The sequence below is a fragment of the Mus caroli genome, unplaced genomic scaffold (assembly GCF_978045245.1).
Source record: "Mus caroli unplaced genomic scaffold, Mus_caroli_1 scaffold_3, whole genome shotgun sequence".
Taxonomy (NCBI): domain Eukaryota; kingdom Metazoa; phylum Chordata; class Mammalia; order Rodentia; family Muridae; genus Mus; species Mus caroli.
The window spans coordinates 15002165-15024730 of record NW_028227258.1 but is presented as its reverse complement, the minus strand read 5'-3'; the positions used below and the strand labels follow the sequence as shown (position 1 = coordinate 15024730).

The window sequence follows — 22566 nt, the reverse complement described above, 5'->3', positions numbered from 1 at the left end:
CAGGCAATTTGAAGTATCATTTTAGAAATCTTCTACATCAGAAAAAATACACAAATAGAGATCAAAATAAAACCAGTTTTATTTATCACTATGATAAGTTAATAAAATTATAAACATTAATATTGGTAGCTTTTCACAGAATGGGTGTGCTTAAAGTATTTTTTAGACCCTCTTGAAGTTGCTTTTGAGTTCATGATGACATGGGATATGCTTTAAAAACTCAAAAATATCTTTTTTATTCATGTTACCTTTCAAAATTTTGTTATAGCTGCTGATGAGGACCTTTTGTTCTTTAAGATACAAATAGTGGTACCTACAATAATACAAACTAGAACAACAGCGCCCAAAACAGACAGCACAATAGTAGAAACACTAACTCCTGATGAACTTGGACTTTCATCAGGGTCAGGCTCTGCCTGAGGGGTGAACAGTGCCACTTGTGCGATGTTGGATGGTCCCGAACTCAAACTGCTTTTGTCGACACTTTCAATGGCAATGAATATGTACGTTGCATTTTCTTCTGTGATATTTTCTGGTTTAAAGGCAAAGGTTTCCTCGGAGTTGGCTTCTTTTGGTGTAAGGTTAGTTGTATCAACCCGAGGAGAGTTATTAAAATTGTCTCTGAGGTCAATGATGTTTTTGCTTGTTCTTATGATATACTGTTGAACTGAGAAAAATGTTTTGTGTGGGTTAGTTACTGCATCACACCATATTAAATTTCTTTCTAGTTGTTCTCACAAATACAAAGTCATACATCAACAGTCTTATTCATTTTTCTGTAAAAGCTGAATTCTGAAATTTATTTATTTATTTTGGTGTTTTGAGGCAGGGTTCAACACTATATCCCAGCTGTCCTGGAACTCACTGTGTAGACCAGGCTGGCCTCAAACTCAGAAATAAGCTGCCTCTGCCTCTGCCTCTGCCTCTGCCTCTGCCTCTGCCTCTGCCTCTGCCTCTGCCTCTGCCTCTGCCTCTGCCTCTGCCTCTGCCTCTGCCTCTGCCTCTGCCTCTGCCTCTGCCAACTCCTGGGATTAAAGGCATGCGCCACCATTGCCCCCAATGAGTTCTGACTTTAAAAGACAGCTATGCAGGGAAAGCAAGACCTGTTTCATAACATCCTAAAATTTCTACTTGACTGAGTTGTCAGTCATAAGTGCTCTCCTCTAGCTGACCTATCTGCTCTTGCTTTACCCTATCTCTCACTTAGGTCAAACCCACAGGGGTCCTTGTTCTTACCTCTTCCAACATCATAATCATCTCCTGGGGCTGTCCATGTTAGACTGATCTCTTCCCCATTAAGTGTGGCCTGGAGGTCTGTGATTCGATTTGGTGGGTATATATCAGGCAATGGACCATTTGGAACATTGGACATCACAAAGGCACCTCCAGACGCTATCCTGCTGAAATCCTCCATGACTGGCTGAGTAGCCTCAGTCGTTTCGGGTCTGGGTGGGTTCCCTTGAATTTCTCCTGCATTTAAAATTCTCTAGTTAAATTGGATGGAACTGTAAACTTTTTAGAACTCAGTCAGTCAGCTTCCTGACCCTCCTTGTCTTTCCTTCTTTCTATTTTCATTCCCATGGTTGTATTTTTATGATATGCTACAATCATAAATATTCCATTTGTGGGAAAATTCATCCTCCAGAATTATTACCAGAATGTTATCAAATCAAATTGGACAATAACTTGCTTTGAAATGAAAAGTTCACGGAATGAGGAAGTTATATGAATTAATAAAACAAAACAAAACAAAACCAACCAAACCAAAACAAAACAAAACAAAACAAAACAAAACAAAACAAAGCAGATCCAAAATCAAACAGGCTGGTATGAAACCTAGGCTAGCTTCAAATGTACTTATGTAGACAACTATGACCTTGAAATCCTTATCCTCCTTCCTGCCTCTGTCCCCTAAGTCCTGGGTTCACAGGCATGTGTCACCAGGCTCCCCTAACATATGCCTCAAGAAAACTATTGCTTTATTTCTCAAGTTATTTCTGACTAGAAACGTGTCTGGGGAAGGCAAAGCTAGTTCTGTCCTTAACACTCAGATGGCTTCCTTCCCTCCAAGCCAACAGTGCTAAGACATAAGTCTCTCAACTTCTCCATTGCTTAGCTCCCCACCCCTCCACATAAGGAGTGAGGAAAGCAAAGCCCCAAAACATGGATGCCTGTGGAACTCAGAGGACAGACTGCCCACTGGTTTGCACTTCTGTTCCTAGCATAATGGGCCATTTCCTCTGTCTGTAGCTGAAAGGTAGATACATTTTGGTGATAGTCAAAGGATGTTCCACAGTAACAAATACTAGCTCATAGGTTTTCAGCATCTATTGGTTGCCAGGTTTTGATTGGGTTAACGTAGAAACAATTGTGTAATAATCTCACTCTAGATATGGGGGTAGTTACATTTTGAACTGTTTGTAGCCTCCACCATATGAAGTCACCAAAAAAAGGATTCAATGGGTTTCGGATACTGGGTGTCACTCACCATCCACTACCCAGCCTGGTATGTATGCAGCTCTGCTTGATGGGTGGCGTAAACTCCTCCTGGCAGAATTTTTTCCTCCATCTGCACGGACTTTTAAGCTATACCTGCCATTCACTGAATAAGCTGTGAAGAACCTGGAGTAGACCCCATCATCCTTGAAAGCATCAGCACCTTGGTAAAAGCATAAAGAAAGAAATTACATCATTGTAACAGATGAGAGGTTGGTGTGTGTTGTCACACATGCATGGCCTTATATGCATAGTCTGTTGCTGTGCTTACAGTTTCACATTTGAATGGAGTGTCTCTCCACCAGTTTTTGCCCAAATAATACATTATTGATTGGTGTATCTTTGACTCACATGGGTATGTATATATTGGCACTCATATAACATGATAACCCACACTGACAATTGTATATGTTTCATAAATAGTTTAACACCACTCTCTGCCCTAAGCAGAGGTCATAAGACTTTTTTACCATTTCACTTACAATTGATTGAATTGCAGTTCTCTACATTAATGTTCCTGTGTTATCTTCTGTTTAAATAAGTGAGGCCCTTCTTGTGACAAATGTATCTTTATTTAAGTCTTAATTATCATCCTTCCTCAGAGACAACCAAATTAACTTATTTTGCTTTATAAGCAGCAACTTTTGTTTCTTTCTTTTCTTTGTTTTGTTTTCTTTTGGTTCTCCCAATCACTTACTACCTCTGTAGTTCAACAGAGAAAAAATAGAAAAAATACATTTTACTCTAGGAATAAATATTTCGGTATCTCAGAAATGTTGTAGGGTAAGTTCGCTCTTACAACCATTAGCATGCGGGGTACATGATAAGTTGAAAATGTATTTCTCATTCTACTCAGGAGAGAGAACAATGTTCTTGCATTAGCCACATCTGTGTTCCTTTAAAAGTCTGGGGATTGTCAGTCATGCAGATTTCCCAGACTACCCAGGGAAACACCTGAGTAGTCCTTCAAGTGACTCCTCTGTACACAGAAGCATGCAGTGCTGGCCTCAGCTACCAGCCGTCTGTTTCTTTTTTTCAGTAAAGGAATTTTAAATTAGTTTATTCCCTGTGATCTGATTGCTCATATGGTCATCTAGTAAAATACCAAGAAATGAAGCAAGGAGCATGAAGTTACATGCACTGTAGAAGGGACTGGAAAACGGGGAGAGGAAGTTGGGGAATTATTGTTGCAATGAGAGAAAATGTGGAATTTACTCCAAAACAGTCAAATATAGCCAAAGATAAGTTTGTAGAATGGAATAAACTGACATTGCAAAGTGCACGGATAGGCATCTTTTCTCATTCATGTGTGGACCAGATTGGTTATTTTATTGCTGACTTCCACACAAGGTTCCACTCACAGGAGAACTTAGAGTGCAGGGAAAGGGTTTCTACCCCACCTCCCTACAGAGCAGACATTGCAGTTCCTATCTTCCTGCCAGGCAGACCCAGCATCTGACCCTCCAATGCCCAATCCCCTCTCTGTGCTATTTCTAGCTTCTCCTAGGTCCCTGCTCCCAGGACTCTATCTGTGCTTTGTTCCAGCTGTGGGGGATCACCCTTGCTTCCTTCCCTTCCTCTATCAGGGTCCCAGGCTCTGTTGCCCTCTCCCACCCAAGGGACAATTCCTGCATCAGCTGCTTTGATAGCACTTTTTTTGTTAATGCTCCTCTAAGAAGCATGAACTTAGAAGGAAGGCTTGTGTTCTCCATCTCCTGAATGAGCCTGTCTTACCTGGAGACAGCCAGTGTCTGTCGAGATTACTGACATCATTTTGACAGTAGCTGACATATACAGACAGCTTACTATGTGGAAGATGCTTGAAATGCACTTAGGTGGTACCCTATCGCATTTCCTGCTGGTCTTTCTATTCCTTCCTAATCTGTTTTAACTCTTCGGGAAGCCATCTTGTTCCCACTGCCCCAGGAACACATGACACATTTGGAACTATAAACATATCGGCTTATTCAGAAAATTCTGATGGTTACCTGCACCGTTGTCCAGCAGGACTAGCTCTTCTGTCTTCCCACTGTTAGATTCTATGGTGGCTGTCACGCGGGCTCCAATGATGGGAGTGTACCCTTGTAGAACTTCAGCATACACAATCATTGGGCTGGGGAAAGTGTTAGTGTCCGTGTTTACCTTAGCATTTACAGTGATTGGTGGCAAAGAAGAATTTGCTGCCCGAGAGGTTACTGTAATCGTTAGTATCTCTGAGTTTTCTTTGGCTTCCAGGTTGTAAGTCCAAACACCCACCTAAAATTGTCAATGAAACATTCAGCAAGCATTTAGCGTCCAATGACATGTTTGTTTGTTTGTTTTCCGTTATGTGATTTTTTAAAAAATAAAGCATAGAAGAAGAAAAAAAATGGGTGGAGTGGTCTTGATTCCTCCTCAGGTACTGAAGCTGAGACAGAATGGGATCCCAGATAGTGTTATGCATGATATTTGCATTTTGTGATATCTCAATTGGAAAATAATGTTTTGATAAGTTTGCCTTTGCTTTGCCCTTATTTTCTGGCCTCAGTGTCATATATTCCATGACTCTGGCAGGCAGAATTGGAAAAGATGTCACGCCAGGTCAACAGGACTCTCCACGTTTCTTCCTCCCTGTTCTCAGATGCCTTTTGTTTTCTATCAACCCAAGGCTTCTTCTCCTTTTATAGCTCTCAGGATCACACAGGTAAGGGAAGTACATACATTGTTCTTTCGTTTTGAAGATGGTAAAGTTATTGTACTCATATTTATGATGTGCTTAGACCCTCCTTGCAAGACTATCTTTAGGGGGAAATTCAAATGCTAGCTAGTGGCTTACCTGAGCTGTTCCTGGGATACTGAGATAGGCCATTTTGGAAGCAGAATCCATTGTGAAATTGGTAGTTTGTGTTCCTTTGGGATCCCTGAGATAAATGGCAGGAGCTTGTTTACTCCAGGTGACAAGAAAGAATGTGTCCCTTCCCACGGTGCTGTCAATTACAACAGTGTCATTCAGCCAGAGACTATTGGTCAGTATGGCACCCTTACTTTCAAGCTGTATAAATGTAAAACAAACAACCAAAAAGAAGAAAAGAAAAAAAAAACCTTAATTACTACATAACACAAAAGTTTTATTCTCTTTTCTTTTCTAGATAATTCCTCATATTTGATCTGAAAACAGTCTTACCTTTGCTTTCTCCCCACTCCCTCCCTTATACCCCTTCCCTCAGAATAGATTTGCCATCTTTCGAAGGCTTCTTGGCTTGTGACAGTTCCAAGGTTTGTAATGCAGACTCGGAAGACATTGTAGGATAGAAGAGGAAATCTAAAGAGAAAACATCAGTGTAGTGGCTATTCCTGGTTGTCAACTTGACTATATTTGGATTGAACTACAATCCAGAATTGGAAGGCTCACCATTGACCCTAATCTGGGACATAGAAATTTCTGATCTGGATCTTGGTATGGAGATCTTGAGACATAGTAGTTATGGATTCCAGAAGATTAAGACAGGGAGATCTCCGAGTTCAAGGTCATCTGGGATTAAAGGTGGGGTGGAATACACCTTTAATCTGGGCTATACCTTTTGCTGGAGACCATATAAGGACATGGAAGAAGGGAGTCTCGATCTTGCTCCTTCACCTGTTTGCCATGTGGGACTGAGTAACTGCTAGATCATTGGACTTCCATTCACAGCTACTACTGAACCATTGTTGGGAATTGTACTGCAGACTGTAAGTCATCAATAAATTCCTTTACTATATAGAGACTATTCATAAGTTCTGTGACTCTAGTGAACCCTGATTAAAACAATCAGTTGAAGGGTTTTGAATATGATGGCCCTGCTATACTTGCAAATGCTGCTGTTGACTGTTGGCTATAAAGGATGCTAAAAGTCACAGCGAATTAGAGTACCGAGTGTGTGATGTGAAATGTGCTTTACTCATCTCACTGATGACCGGAAAGATAATACTTTGGGTGATTAGAGTATTCTAACTGGAACAGAGTAAAAGCTCACACAGTGACACAAAGACAGGTCTGTACCCTAGACACAGCTCATTGGAAGGAAGGTTACCTAGCATGTTAGAGGCTGTACATTCAGTTCATAAGAAGGCATGAAAGATAATTGAGATAAATACTTTTGGGGAGATTGCTAATGTGGAATCTTTTTGCACAGGATTGAGAGTGAAGCTTTGGGATGTGTGGTTCATCCATAAGAGGGAAACTTATTTTTGAAGGTATGAATCCTGAGAAGAGAGAAAGTAAACTATAGGGTCTCTTCTAAGAGGAGCCATAGAGGAGCTATTTGTCTATGTTGATAGTTTGTAGCAGAGAGAGTCAACATCTTAATTTTTCTTTAAGTTACAAAATTGCATATTTGTCATATAACCATGGTGTTTTGAAACACTATAAATGGGCTAAATTAGACTAATTAACCCAAGGGTTTCCTCACAACTCACCTTTTTATTTAAATCCACTTTCTCATCTATTGCCTCAAATAGAATAAAATGCTATTAATTGTAGTCATCACTATGTTTATGTAATACATCTCTTAGACTTCCTTATTATTTAACTGAAAGTTTGTGTCTATATCCCTTCCTCAAACATCTTATTAGCTGATGCTAATTATGGCTTTATGGTTTTATCTTTACTTTGTGCATTCAGCAGTTTTGAGTTTCAGGTGTACATGAGATAATGCACCTCATCTTTCTGTGCTCATTTTATTTCATCTAACAGGAAGTCCAAGTATATCCAGCTTTGTCCATGTGGGTGCATCCTAGGGCTGCTCTTTTAGGAACAATAGAATGAATGTACTCTATCCTAGATGTCAACCTCCCAACACCTTCAGTCCTGATAGGAGCAAGACAATTCTTTGCAGCATCACTCTGTTGTCTAAAATCTCACTCCCAGATTAAGCTGGCAAGTCTCTCAATGGATATGGAAAACTTTTGAATGAAAATACCATTTATTGTCTCTTCATCAGTAAAGTTTCAGAAACCAAAGTCATGTTGGTCCAAAAATGGCATTAGAAGAAATAGATGTGGTAGCAGGATTTCCTTTGTATTCCAGATGCCATCTCAAAACCCAGCTTCTCCTCAGCTCACATGACTGCACCATGCTTCTAACTGGTCACTGTTTACCTTTGACATTTCCACCCTCACGCATATGAATCCAGATCAACTTTGAATATTTGTGTTTTCTTTTTCTTTTCTATTACAGAACTTACCAGAAATATCTCAAATGAGCAAAATATAATTTTATTTCTACTATTCTACATATTGAAAACCAAACTGAACCAAACCAAACCAAACCAAACCAAAACACACAAACCAACACCTAAAGTCTTGAACATCTCTCTCTTAAATGTTTCCTTTATGGCTGGTTTCATGTACTCTGCCCTTACACCTTTCCTTGGTTACGGCAAAGGCAACCACAAAATCTCTAGGGATGGGAGAACACTGACCTGAAGTGACTTCTGGGTGATATCAGCATTTTCTGAAGCCAGGGCCCCGAAAGCATCAATGAGTCCATTGTTCTGGGCTTCATCTGTAGCAAGCTTATGGTTTCCACCTAAAATATGAATGAATATGCTACATTGTTTTGTAGAACAAGAGTTCTTATTATAATTTAATGATTAACAGTGTAACAGTTTAAATAAAGTAAAAATTTCCATAGGGGTTAAATTAAATTTTCAGAAAGCTGTTAAGGTCATTTCTGAGATGTTAGGTTAATTTAATATATCATAACTGTGGAGCAAAACCCACCTTATTATCTTAGTATGGCAACCTCAGTTGCATGAGGTATTTCATCTGGTTGTAATTATGAAAGGCACTAGATTCTGTATATTTAAGTTCACAGATTGTTGTATAGCCCTTTAGGGGAATTATCAACTCTTATTCACATTATCTAGATTTTTGTCAGAAAAAATAGTTTAGAAGCAGAAAACTGAAAAAATGAAAGAATTGCTGTATCAAGGTATCTTGACAAAACCTGAGTATTGGTGAGAATATTTGTGGAAGAAAAATATTGTAAAATGCTCATAAAGTGTTTGGAATGGTAGGAGCTTGTATAGCCAGTCACAAAATACCCCCAATTATGTATACTTGGTGTCATGAAAGCCAAACTAGTATAATAATTGATATTCATACTAGTGGCTTTGTTTACTATGTTAGGAAGATACTAGGAGCATGTAATCAGTTTTCATCACATCTGTATGTTAAAATAAGTTACCATAGTTAATGTTAGATAAGTTACCATAGTTTGAATGTTCTCGTCGTCTTTAGTCCTGGAAAATCCCAGACTTTGTTCAAGCTCTTGGGAGCCATTTATTACATATAACTCCTTTCCTCTCCTTCCCCACTACAACATCTTGGGAGCATAGAAGGCTTGTAAATCTCAATTAAATTTTATTTTGTATTCTTCCTGTTATGAAGAAATGTGATCTATGTGTTTAAATTTACTGTCTTATGTGTTTTTTCCAGCCAACTGAATAAAGAATGTGACGAGGACAGAGGTTGGGTCTGTGTGACTCTGTTCTCCAATCCTTGGCCTGACTCTTGCAAAGTTGAGCTTAGAAGAAGTAGTTGAACATCAGCTCTACATTTATACACAACAACTGAAAGTCTGAGATGAGATCATGTGTTACCTGTTAAAATGCTCATGTTTGTTACAGCTAAGTCAGCCGATGGTCCCAAGGCAATGAAATGAACTATGGCCCCGCTGTCTTTCACCTCGTCAATACAGTCTTTGGCTGTGCTGTCCTCCCCATCACTCAACAGCAAGATCTCAGTCCCATCTGTTTGGTATTCTCCATTTTTAAATACCTGCAAGCATAATTCAGAATACCATTATCATATCATACTAGATTAGCTATCTTGATGGAAAGTTAGAAAAAAGAAACTATAAAAAAAAGTATAGAATAGAGATAATTTCTGTTTTAGAATCATGGAGTTTATGTTCAATAATCCTTGAAGAATATAAACAATTTTCCTGTCCTCCCCCCAATACAAGGGATATTTGCTCAACTAAAAGACGAGTGGGGTCAGGAATTAGAAAAATTCACACGGACTAAATAACATCTGACCCAGGAAAGCCCAGGCCAACAGATACTTAAAATATAGAACACATTGTCTTCGCCTGATATCCTCTGACAAACCAGTCGATTTATACAAAATCTGTTATATATATATAGCTAGGTGCAGTGAGCAACCACACCAGCACTAAAAGGCATTGGATTTGCAATTAGGAAACTCTTAAATACTTAGAGAGCAGGGATCTAATGGTCTAAGCATGTTGAAATTGCATGTGAGACAGAGTCTCATTCATCCCATGCTGGCCTCAGGTGATCCAGGCAAAAATGATCTTGACATTTTCATCCCTGTGCCTTCATTTTCCAAGTGCTAAGATAGCATATACATCAAAAATTTTTTTCCTGTGTGTTTTGTCTAGACCCTCTTTAAGATTAGTTATGCTAAAATCAAGAGACAAGTAAGAGCAGTAGAACTTCACTTTCTTCTAAAAACAAAACAAAGATCAAAATACATGTGCTGTGGGATTTTTCACCTGAAATGCAGCCTTGATTCCAGAGCAGATGGACGTCCCTCCATTGGCACTTGTAGGTAAGGTTTGCAAGAGCTGGTTTCTCTCGATGTCACTGTTTATTTGGATCAGCTCATGCATAATAGTGGCCGTGCTACTAAAGTGCACCATTCCTACCCAGGACCTATTTTCAATTATCTGGCTTAGAAAGTATTTTGCTGCTTGGTTCATTCGATTCAGACGGTCATAAGACTGAGTGAAAAATGATAAGAAAAGAAATGAGTGGTTTTCAACTGGAAGATGAGAGCAGATTTCATAAAAATTGCTTAGGGTTTATTGACAAGAACTGGAGAATTATTAATTTGTACCTGTGGAAGAAAGCAATTATAATTTTAACTGGTAAATTAATAAGTGTGGTTATAAGTAATATGGGGCATATGAAGAAGTTCATAGCTTTCTCCTAGAGGCTGCTTCCAGTGGCTAAGTAACCAAGTTAAAGGTGGGGCTTGGGTTGAAGCTAAGGCAATGATTCACACCTTAGCACCACAGTTAACCCCATAATCACTCCTGTTAACATAAACTTGTCACCCAGGTTTTTAGATATCAATCAGACTCTCTTGGTCTCCAAAAATAGCTGAGCTGTGTAGCTCAGCAAGGAGCCTGCTGAGCGACCATTAACTCTGAGAAGGCCGCCTATACTTCCCCTTATATTTCTAACCTTTCCCATGATTCTCTATCAGTGGGGCGACTGCATTGGCTTTCTGGTAACTCCTTGGTAACCATGCCTCTCTTAACGAGATGACTTCCCAGGATGTACAGGTCACACATTGATTTCCTCTAGATCCTCCCTTCAACCCATACCCTAACTGGTTTGCCAACTTATTGAATCAAACTACAACAAAATCTCCTACATACCTACAATTTTGTCCTGCCTGTTCGTCTATCACTTTCTCTTCTTACTTTTTTTTTTTTTGGAATGGTGAGCTTGTGGGAGTGCAAGAATACTTGTACCACAGCACACATGTTATGGTATATATGTAGAGGTGAGAGGACAGCTACAGGGACTCAGTGCTTGCCTTTCACCATTTGAATTCCAGAGTTTAAACTCAAGTTGTTAGGGTTAGCCAAAAACCCCTTTGCCCACTGAGCGATCTCTTCTGCCTTTATCATAAACATCATCATTATCACCAGCATCATTTACTATTATTGGTGTGTGTGTGTGTGTGTGTGGTGTGGTTATGGTGTCCATGTGGAGGTCAGAAGATAGTTTTGAGGAGTCAGTTCTCTTCTGATTCTTTTTAACTCGTATTGGTATTTTACCTGCTTAGTCATCATACCAGCCCTACTTTGCCTTTAAACACAGGTCTACCAGGACCCTATCTGGGGTAGTTAGTCTATTCATCTCTCAATCGGCTTTCTCTTCTCAGTGACATTTCTTGGGCTATTTGTGATTTTTGAATGTTCTGTCTTCCATGAAACCCCATGTCACTGTGGCTCACCTTGTCAGTCCCTGCCATTCTTTGCCCTTTCAATAACAACTTTCCCTTCCTTGCTGACACTTTAATTTCTGCTTTAGCATGTCTGTCCCACCACACAGTGCAGTCACTCAGTGCTTTATCACATAACACCTGCTTGTCTGTGGCTCATATTCATTTTAACAGCTATCTATTGGTCACACATATATTATGAACTCTGGATCGGATGAGGTTCTAGTCCCAAGTGGAACTCTTAGTCTAATTGGGCAAGGCACAGACAGTATCAATAAAATATACAGAACTGGAGATATGCAAAAGGCAGTTTTGGAATTGGCAAAGGGTTAGCTCCTATACAGGACCCCAAGTGCCCAGCCCTTTTCTTGGTGAAAATGAATGTGTCTACTAAATTGTGGGGGACAGGAATGACTGATGTAGCAGGTAATGCTGAGACAGAGAGAAAAACATTTCTGGACTATAACGATATCTGTTTTTTTTTGTTTGTTTTACGAGACAGAGTCTAAATCCAACCCAACTGACTTTGAACTTGCTTAGTCCCCCAAATGCTAGGATTACAAGATCATACTTCCATTGCTCATTCTAAGTAAATCATCAACTTCTCAAGTATGTGCAGCGCTGATTTCACAGGCTAGCACACTGCTTGCTACTCTATCATTAAAGAAGGAATGACTGCATTTGTTCTTAATGGTGGTGCTTTTTTTTATGTATGAGGAGAGCACTTGAACACTTAAGATGACATCATGTGGGCATTCTGCTAATCGTTCCTGCTGCTTGAGCTGAAATGAGTTCAAGCATACACTGATATTCCCTATTCTCATTTCTTTTAAGCATTTGATATGCAGGATTAATCATTGAAAACAATATTCTTTCAGTATCGTGTTCTGACTCAAGGCTATCAGAGTTCTCCTTATAAATTTTCTGGATCAAAAGTGGATACCCTTCGTTAGTTCTTTTTAGATATGTTTCTCTAAGTATAATATTTTTTTCAATAGCTTTCAGGTCGTGATCTCAGGAAGTAATAGTATTTTATGACATCATAAAATTAAAAAGCCACATAATAAGTGGTGTTTAGGGTGTGTGTTTGCTCTTTGGTTATCCCTATTTCCAAACTCAAAACCAAAGCAAACAAATGAAAATGAGCCCAGAAACTTACAGTCATACTCCCAGACACATCAAGAACTAGGCACATAATTCTCTCACTGATCCTCAGCAGGGAGAAGAAGGGTGGAGCGGGTGGTGTCTCCATGGGCATGCTGTTGTTAAAATCCTCAGAACTGCTGATTACTTCCCACGTGCTTCTGTAATTGCACTTCATATTATGTAAAGTTGGAGCCTCTCGATTATGGTTTTCTTTTTTACAGAACTCAGTCACCTAAAAGTGGAGTAAATTGTAGAAAATTACTATTTCATGTATTTAAAAATGATCTGGAAAAGAAAGTACAAATATGTCCAGTGTTATAATGTAGAAGTAATTATGCTGGCCTAGCAAAGTAGCTATAGTTGAGACTTTACTAAGGCCCATGACCTTATTAGCCATGGAAGCTGGCTTGGTGGAGAGCACCAGGCTTGCTTTCCTTCCTTGTGAGTGGGCCTCAGGTTCAATTAGACAGCTGTTGGTTGCCACCGACATGCGAGCGCCATATATTGCATCTTTATGCATGTCTGGTCATACTGACTATTGTGGTTTATGTGTATCGCAATGGGAGAACTCTTTAATTGCTTTGCTCCCTCAGCAGCTTGCATTGTATTTTCTGGAACCATGGATACTATACTGGATTTTCAGATCAGACTCAGCTCAAGTCATCTGAGTCCTATGTCCTAAATGTGTGGTGTACTCAGCAATAGCGATACTTCTTAAACCCTGAAAGGCAAGTAAGGGTTCCATCAATAATTGTTATGTTTTTGGAGTCTCTTGGAGGACTACCCTGATCAATGATTTGAAAGTTTTCTTCTGCAGGGTAGTGGACTTTTTGTCACTCTGTGGTTCTTGTGTGTGGGCTCTGTAAACTCAAGTATCTAAATGTGTGTGTGTGTGTGTCTGTGGATGTGTGTGTGTGTGTGTTTGCACATGCATGCATGTCCATACATATATTGAATGGTAGGTATATAAAATATAAAATAATATGATTTCTTGAGGCTTGCTTAAACAACCTTGATGTTAATGGTCACTTGTCCCTCTTCCTTATATCCACAGATGAATGTAGCTGCCACCCCTCATCAAAGAAGCCTCTTTTCAGCAAATGGAGACCATTACAGAAAACCCCAACTGGACATAATGCAGAGATCGACAGATCATGTGGAGCCCCAACGGATATATCTACATTACAGTGTCTGTGTCTATGAGTTTGGGATCATCATGAAGAGGGAGTGGAATGAGTGTCAGAGCCAAAATACAAGGAAGCCTTCAGTGAAGCAGTCTCTACTAGAAATAGCTGCACATACAAGACTAAAACAGTGGTATCATCCATGGATGTGTTAACTGGAAGAGGAGAATTTCAAAAGTTTCTACCTCGAGACAAAGAGCCACAGGCAGCTGATCACTGCTGGGAGAAGGAGGTTGGCCTCTCCCGGGGGTGAGCTCCCTGATTGGTTGTCCAATGCTGAATGGTGTCCTTGAACAATTTGCACACCACCAATGAAAACAGACTCAGAAAGTCAGTTTTCAATATATTTGTGCACACACACAATACACACATGTGAATGTATATAGCAATAGTTATTAAAGAGAAACTGGCTGTTGAGAGTTGAGGGTATGGGGGTGGTCTGAAGGAGGTTATCTGGGAGGGTATAATTTTAATTAAAAAGATATTTTTTAAAAATTAAAGGAGAATATGTATAGTAATTAGCAAATATGCATGATCAAGTAAAGTCGTATTAACACTAAAGTAGACTTATAATTATAATAGTTAATAATAATTCTCTAGCTATTAATAGAGCATAGTGTTAATATACAATAGACGATGAATACTTACTTGGTGTCATTCAAAGTTCAATGGACTCTACATTAACATATTTAATCCTCATGTCATACTTAACATCCATTATATCTCTGGTAGAGCACTTGCCTAGCAATGTGTAGATTCTTACTCTTATTTCCATCATCATCATACTCATCATGATTATTTTTAAATTAATGATATTAGATAAATCCTTTAATTATAGATATGGACACAGTGACTGGTATACTTACAGAATCTATACTTTGCATGAACATTATGGAAGCCTTTTCTGATTGAACTTTATCAGGGAAGAATTGACAATCCTTTTCATATAACTTTGTGGTGGAATTAGTTCTGCACCTTCTCATCGCACAGCTGCCCCCTTGGCATGCATAGACTCTATTTGTACCCGTGATACCCGTGGAGCACCTGAAAATATGGAAGTGAATCCAATAGAAAACTTAGTTATTCTTTTGAAAAGTGGTCCTGTTCCCACTGAGTTTGTGGCACGGTATTTGTTGTGTAGCTGCCAGGACCTTCCTCCACTGCTGGCAAAGCTTCAGAGAGCCAATCAAAGTAATCATTCAATTTTCAAGAAACTGTAATGAAAATAAAAAAAGAAGAAGAAAACAAAGCCAAAGGGGTATCTACAGCCACACACAGTGTGACTCTCTGCTGGGATGAAAGCTGTGGATGGGTCTTTCCCTTAGACATTCCTGCAGTTGGCTTTGGACCAACTCTCTGTAGGCACCTGGTTGACAGAACCAGTGGACCAATTATTCTTGGTGTGCAGTGCGTGTGCAGTGCAGTCTTTTTTTCCAGGAAGACGTCCTTGAAGAGTGGCATCACATCACTACATGTGCTTTGACTAATCAAGTAGCATCGTTTTATCCAGATGACAATGTGACTGGATTCAGAGAATGAGGGACTGCCAAGAAAGGCAATGGAATAAATAAGGATTGATGTGTGCTGTTCCATGGGAGAGTCATAGCCGGCAGTGATCAGAACAGATACACCAGGCTTTAGCCACAGCTCATCCCATTGGCTTGCAGTTCAAATCAGTAAGTGAATTTTTAATGAGTTCTGGCAGGTCTGGGAGAGATGTGTAAATAAAAAGTGTCAAAATACCAAACAAATGATTGGCATTGAGGGTATGCATATTTTTGCACAGATAGTCATTGTCTTCAAGGAAAATGGCCTAAAATAAGCATAAAATAGGCTTGTGATATTGCATCTGTTATCTGCCTTGGGATATAAAAAAATGGATGCTTGTCATTGGAAACAACTATAGAGCAGTTAAAAGCCAGAGGTCATTTAAAGGTACTTAGGAGTCATGCCATGCCTTGTTGCTTCGATTTTCTTTGACGAAGCACTGTAGAATGGCTGGTCTTCGTTGTATTCATCAAATACTCCCCAGCGAAGGTGGGCCCATTCATGGACCAACACTTTTCCTGTAAGACAATGTTTTTAAATACATAATCAAAATTCAATTGGTAAAATTTATATCTCAAAAAGTCCCAGGCCACCTTGATGGCTCAGTCGATAAAAGGGCATGGCACCAAACCTGAAAACCTGAGTTGAGCCCTTGAACTCCCTGTGGAAGGGGCAAGAACTGACACTCAAGTTGTCCTCTGCCCACCACACCACCCCTGAAGAGAGAGGGAGAGAGAAAGAGAGAGATACAGAGAGACAGAGAGAGACAGAGAAAGGAAAGAGAGAGGAGAGGGGAGATAGAAGAGGGAAAGAGAAAGAGGGGAGATAAAGGCAGTAGAGAGAGATTACATTTGGGTTTAGGTTTTCATAACTCTTAAAGTTTATATTTTGCTAATAAAAGGGCTTTTATATATAATGGTACTCATTGCTGTACCATTTTTTATTCCATCGCATGTGAAATCAATGAGACATTGTGGAGCATATGCCACAGTCACAGTAAACTAGGATTTGATTTTCAGTTCTTGGGGAGTCAAAGGTCTCACATTTTAGTTTATGGCTTGCCAAGTACCAACCCTGTCAACAGCCTAATCAGATATACAGAACTCTGCTGTATAGATATTTTGAGGGTGCAGCTTTAGGGAGGAAAAAAAAACAGACTAAAAATGCTCCTGAAGAGTTGATATTGAAGAAAGATATAGATATGCTATAATAGATTGTGTAGGTTACATCGGCTACTGCATAAAGATTTTGGCAAATTTTGAGAAAATTCAAATGGTTTGGAATAAGCACCATGAAATACGCCACTTGTTTAATGTCACAAAGCTAATAGAGGAATCAAGATTTGGAGCCAAGTGTTTCTGCTCCAGTCTGCTTACTTAATAGAGTATAGAGTTATGTGTCGCAAACATGCAATGCTTTAACCAAATTCCCCACCTGAATCTCCATATTCATCTTGTTTTCTCCCCAGTACAAAGTCAGGGGTGAAGTGGATGTATTCTGCTCTCTCTTCACACTGTGTGAACTGCCTGGTGTAGGGCTCATCTCTGCCCTCAACGGTGGGAGGTGCCACTTTAATGTCAGCCTGAGAATGTTTTAAAAGATTGTTAACACTTGAAGAACAGAAACGACAGTTGTTAGAATAACTCTGAATCAATAACTGTGTAGCAAAGCTAGCAAGCACCAGAAAACACTCTTTTGTTGTTGTTAGAGGGAAAATGTGATACTTACATGCTTGTAACTCTCCTGTTTTGGCCTCCTGTACTGGGGACTGTCTTTCCAACTCTCAGGAATTAATATAGACACATTTTTGAAGAAAAATCTTTTTTCTGTAGCTTCAAAAAGGTATGTAGATGCTTTAGTCACCATTCCCTATTATCAAACGGAAATAGATAGGTAAAAATGAACATGAGAATGGAGTCATGTCTCAGGTGCACTTCTCTGGTGAACCCTGTTAAGCTGTTACTACAAAAGGAGCCATGCATCAAGCTCATTCCTCAGCAGGCTCTGCCCATCCTTCTAACCTGACCTCTGTCAATCCATAACTCCCCTCATCAGCACCTGCAAAGGCTTCTGGGTCTCCATCATCTCACCTCAAAAGACAGCTTGAGGCACGCACTTGGTGATTACAATAATTGATTTATATAGCTATATACCTGGAGTTCAGAGTCATTTATTTGACTCTAAGTTACAGTCAATGTTTGTGTGAACACTTTTTGTTTGACTTATATAGTGTCTGAAGCCTGGTTACCTTACCCTTAGTAGACTAAATACACTCTTAATTTCAAGAAATGAACCAAAACCATCTCTAGCAAATGCAAGGTAAGGAGAATAGCCCATGGGAGTTGATATCCGGATGGGGCTTTATTTCTGTATTCTTGGAAGAGGTGGGAAGGTTGGGTCCTTGGAGGGCAACGTAATAGAAATTCCATAGCATATGTAAAAAAAATGATCAGAGAACTGTTACTCTGCCTTCAATGTGAAAATACACATTCTCTCCCAGTGTCTTGAGTCCAAAGCTACTGCAATTTGTTAGAGGATTTCTCTCTCCACATAGTCAATGTCTAATAAAGAGAAACGGGGATAAAAAGCAATTAAACTTCCTTACAACCAGGCTTCTCAGGGGAAGTAAAACGTAAACAAATATAAAATAAAATTAAATAAATAAAAGCAAAAATAATTTCATTTTGCAGGAGCTTTCTGCATCGCTACTGCTGTGTCTATCAGGACAGACCCCTTTGATGCTTCAAGACCGACCCCTCTGATGCTTCCAGCTTCATCAGAAGCCCACTGCCCCTGAAGGCCTCCATCTCTCACCCTGCTGCCCTCTGAGAGTCCAGCACTCTGACTCACTGTAAAGAGTCAGCAAGCTGATTAGTGAATAGTCACGAGATTAGTCACAGTGTCAGAGTCCAGAGAATGAAGGTCCAGTGCAGGAAGTTTGTGAAGAACTCTAAAGTGGCTCAGAAGCTGTTTAGCACACACAGAAGGAGGATAAAATAATTCTCTTTTTTCCTGGATGCCTCTTTTCAAAACGAGAGATATTTAGGCCTCAGGAAGAGAGTACTCTCTACATATGAGAACAGAGTGGTAGTGGTTCAAACTGAGTTATGAATTGGACTAGTAGGTGTTGCAGAATTTTCCCTGTCCAATTACGTTAGTGCAGGGGATGCCTGTGGTTGGACAGCGAAAAGGGAGGTGGAGCTCAGAGATGAGAGACAGGCGTGTTCTCAGTAAGGGGAGGAAGAAGATCGTGCACCAGCTTGGCTATTACCAGCCACAAGTAACTACAATTTCATAAGGTTAGAAATATTGGGTTAAAGCTTTATCATTTTCAATTGGCTCTAAAATTATTTACTGGCACTTTGTAAATTGTCATTTTATTGATACATAAATCTAATTGGTTAAATATAAGCTTAAGAGTCTGTTATGGTTATCAAACTGCTAGAATGGAGGATCTATTTGGTTGGTTACTGGAGTGTGGGACTGCTAGTTATAGGTGATTATAGCAGAGAGGGAACTAGTGGCTCCTGTGACAAGTGAGCTAGATGCCTCGTGGGGGTGCCGGGGATAAGGGGTGGTGGTGGTCGTCGTGGTGATGGTGATGGTGGTGGTTAGCTGCAGAGTGTCATAAGGCTGGCAGGACCGTGGACGTTCGGTCTGGCACCCCAGAAAGTTGGCGTTTTTTTTAAAAAATATTTCCGCGCAACAAGTAGGCTTGCTGTGCACCACTGTGTAGGTTGTGTATTGTATAACTCCAAGGGACTGCATTTCCTTGAGAGTCTCCATGACCCATCTGGCTTTCTTAGCAGCATTTTTGTAGGCCATGGAGTGCTGTCAGAGACATCATAGGTAACTTTCATCTTCAGGGATACCCAGGTGCCTAATAATGGTTTCTTAATGTCTTCTAATCAGAAATCCTATGGTTTTCCTTCTAAATTCCTCCCAGAATTCCTATAATGTTCAGATTAAAAAAACAAACAAACAAACAAACCCATGAAATATCAATGTTTGCAGAAGTGGTCAAGTTTCAAACCCAAAAGGATCCTGAACACAAAATACAAAGGAAACTTTAAAAAAATGGAGAATATCAAGCCATCAATTGTAAGAGTTTTCCAAAATCACTGTGTATAAGTAGATGATAGCAAGTCACAAAATTGCCTGATGAAGACTTTGTAAAAGGATAAGTGTCAAAAACAAAACAAAACAGAACAAAAACCCTACAAAACTGCAGACATGTTAGCAAAGGATTGAATTTCTACTTCTAATGTTCAATAGAGGACTGCACTGAGAAATATTTTTTGTCTCTAAAAAAAACTCTTATCAAATATCCATTTTCTAATATTTGAAGCCAACCATTTATTCCTGAACACCAAGATTGTATCTTTGTTTTATTTATTTATTTATTTATTTATTTATTTATTTATTTATTTATTTATTTTTTATTGCTCAAAGGACACCAGGTAGTGACACCTGTGAGCTGCTGGGTGGTTGACAGAGAATGCTTGACAAGTGGAAGCCAACTGAAATCATAAGGATAATTCAGTTCATGCCCAGTAGGGAACTCTACAACGAGCATTGGGCCCCAGTGGAGATGACCTAAAACCAAGTAGAAGAAGTTGTGGATGTTGCTCCTGAGGACATGAGAAATGATCATGAAGCTGACATGGCAGTCTTTACATGGAATGTTCGGGTTGGAAGAGAATTTAAAAAACTAAAGTCCTAGGATTAGTGAGGGGGCCTTTCCCTCTTTTTGCAACCACTTGGTGGGCTCACACCCTCCACACACTGATCGTCTCTAATTTTCATCTAAGTACACATTTTACATCTCCCCATGAATTCAGATGTCATGGATGTCAAAAAGCTCCTCAATCTGTAACCACCTCGAGCTCCTCCTCCCCAGGCACAGCTCTTTCTTACAGTTTTCCTTCCCTGTTGATGAAAGTCCTCTACAAGTAGTTAAGCCAAGTTGGAAAGTTTGCCTTGCCTCTTAACATTTCCTCTCTACCTTCTCCGTTCCACACAGGAATAAACCAACAAGAGTGTTGTCCTTCATGCTTTCCAAATATGTTCAGCATCACTTGAATCACTCCTCACACCTCCTTGTCCCAGTCACGGCTCCTGTTCATAACCACAGCCTGGCTCCTTCTTCACCTCTATCCTACATTCATACAGTGATGTGATATGAGTGAGCCTTCTATGGTTGCAGGTAGACAGAGTGGTCATAGAATAGGCACCAAAGTGTCCACATCCTCAGCTAAGCTCTTTCATGGAGTCTCATTACTTTCCAGTCGTCTGGGCTCTGCCTCTGTGGGTAAGCCTCTCCCAGCTTCAGTGTAAGACACACACCCTTCCTCCAGCTTATTCACTGTTTCCTTGATTACATGACCTGCTATTACCCACATAAGGCTCTCATATTTGTGTCTGCTGACATGTCATATCATGAGTGGGGCTTCTCTGAGGGCTTCCCTGCAGGAAACAATGACTTACACTCTTGCCTATTACAGCTGTGCTCTGCTCTGCCTTGCTCTTCTGAGGCAGCATGCTCCACAGTAACCTACTAACCTCATACTCACTCTCCCACTCACTCTGATATTACTGTGAGGACCTGGAAAAGAAGGCATACCCATAATTCCTTTCTCTTTTAAGTTACTTCTCTTTCCTCAATGGCATAACAAGCATATGTGTATGCATACACAATAAATAAGTAAATTACAAAAACAGAATGAGAATCCAATTTTTAAATGATAGACAAGGAAGCTGAGATCACAGAGGCTCTCTGCTTTGTCTTTGATCTTATGGTGAGAAAGTAATATCTCTTCTAGAACCTCTAGAACCTTCATCTGGAACGTGTTAGAGCCTTCATCTTACTCCATGCCTTCTAAAACTGTCTGCTCTGTTTTCAAACTTCTCAAAGCCTTCAGAGGTTTCCACAGTAACTCTTACTATTACTATTAACATTTTTATTCTTTATAACTCATATAGCAGAAAGCCCAATTTTCTTACCTTTATGTGTTCAATTATTGTTGTATCTTCTGGCACAGCAGGATCAATGGCAATAATGATGTCCTCATAGCCATTCTCATTCAGTCTTACCAAGGAAGCGTCTGACCCCCGAAGCAGGTACAGGAGGAGGAGGAGGAAAACAGGCCCTCTGGAGAAAGCCATCATTCCAGCCTGGTTGCCCAGAGGCCTTTCTCTCTGTGTCTCTTGGCAGGTCTATATATACTCCTAAACATCACCTGTTAGCTCATTGAGGGATGGTGACTGTTGAAAGGTCAATGTTCATGTATAGGAAACACATAGCCAGGTTACATAATAGTTTTTTTGTTTGGTATTGTTTAAAGTGATCAGAAAATTATAAAATACATAGCATCCTCTCTTCTTGAGACACAATATGCTGCTTCTCATTTTCAGTTTATTTCCTAAGCATACACAAAGACTTTCTTATTTTTATAGAATAGGATCATAAAATAAAACCACAATAAAATGTATATCCATTCTAGAGCCCTGCCTCCATTTTAAAGAGCAGATCACTCATTATCTATTCTCTCTGTCATCTATACAATAGTGATACAAATAAAATGCTAGGAAAAACGAGCTTGAAACACAAGGCTGTAAAGCATCTGATACATTTAAGGAGATTTGATAAAGTCGAGTTATCACAGTAAACAAGCAAGCAAGCAAGCAAACAGACCATCCCTACTATACAGGAATAGAACTTGTTTTTTCTACGTCATACTTTGCCCATCACTGTTGAGGAAGGATACACAGCATAAAATTTAAATAATTGAATTTGGTCTTTGAAAGAACACACATAACCCATTCTGTTTTCTTTTCCCACATCTCCAGTCACCCTCTCTCCCTACCTCCCTACAAGTCCAGTTGCTACATGCATGTTTTTCTTCTTTGTTTAAATTAGATATTTTCTTCCTTTACATTTCAAATGCTATTCCCAAAGCCCCCTATACCCTCACTCCACCTTGCTCCCCAACCTGCCCACTCCTGCTTCCTTGCCCTGGCATTCCCCTGTGCTGGGACATATGATCTTTGCAAGACCAAGGGCCTCTCCTCCCATTGATGGCCAACTAGGCCCTCCTCTGCTATATATGCAGTTACAGACTGAACTCTAGTGGGTGGGGGGAGGGTACTGGGTGGTTCATATTGTTGTTCCACCTATAGGGCTGCAGACCCC

At 39.8% G+C, this 22566-nt stretch overlaps 1 protein-coding gene across 1 annotated transcript; it reads right to left on the bottom strand.

Moving 5' to 3' along the window:
- Positions 1-251: 251 nt before the first annotated feature.
- LOC110291454 (calcium-activated chloride channel regulator 4A) lies at positions 252-21542 on the bottom strand. Its single transcript, XM_021158624.2, has 14 exons — positions 21378-21542; positions 17103-17243; positions 16809-16956; positions 15784-15892; positions 14693-14870; positions 12656-12874; positions 10034-10261; positions 9117-9294; positions 7935-8041; positions 5312-5527; positions 4485-4752; positions 2489-2659; positions 1237-1470; positions 252-667 (listed from the first exon to the last, which is right to left on the bottom strand). The coding sequence occupies exons 1-14, from the start codon at positions 21540-21542 to the stop codon at positions 252-254; spliced, it is 2778 nt and encodes a 925-aa protein (XP_021014283.1).
- Between the last annotated feature and the right edge of the window lie 1024 nt (positions 21543-22566).

Coding starts and splice junctions, on each gene's coding strand:
- LOC110291454 (XM_021158624.2), bottom strand. CDS start 21,542: ATGATGGCTTTCTCCAGAGGGCCTGTTTTCCTCCTCCTCCTCCTGTAC. Junction 17,244..21,377: donor CAATAATTGAACACATAAAG/GTAAGAAAATTG, acceptor GTTTGATAATAG/GGAATGGTGACTAAAGCATC. Junction 9,295..10,033: donor GAATCAAGGCTGCATTTCAG/GTGAAAAATCCC, acceptor TTATGCTTGCAG/GTATTTAAAAATGGAGAATA.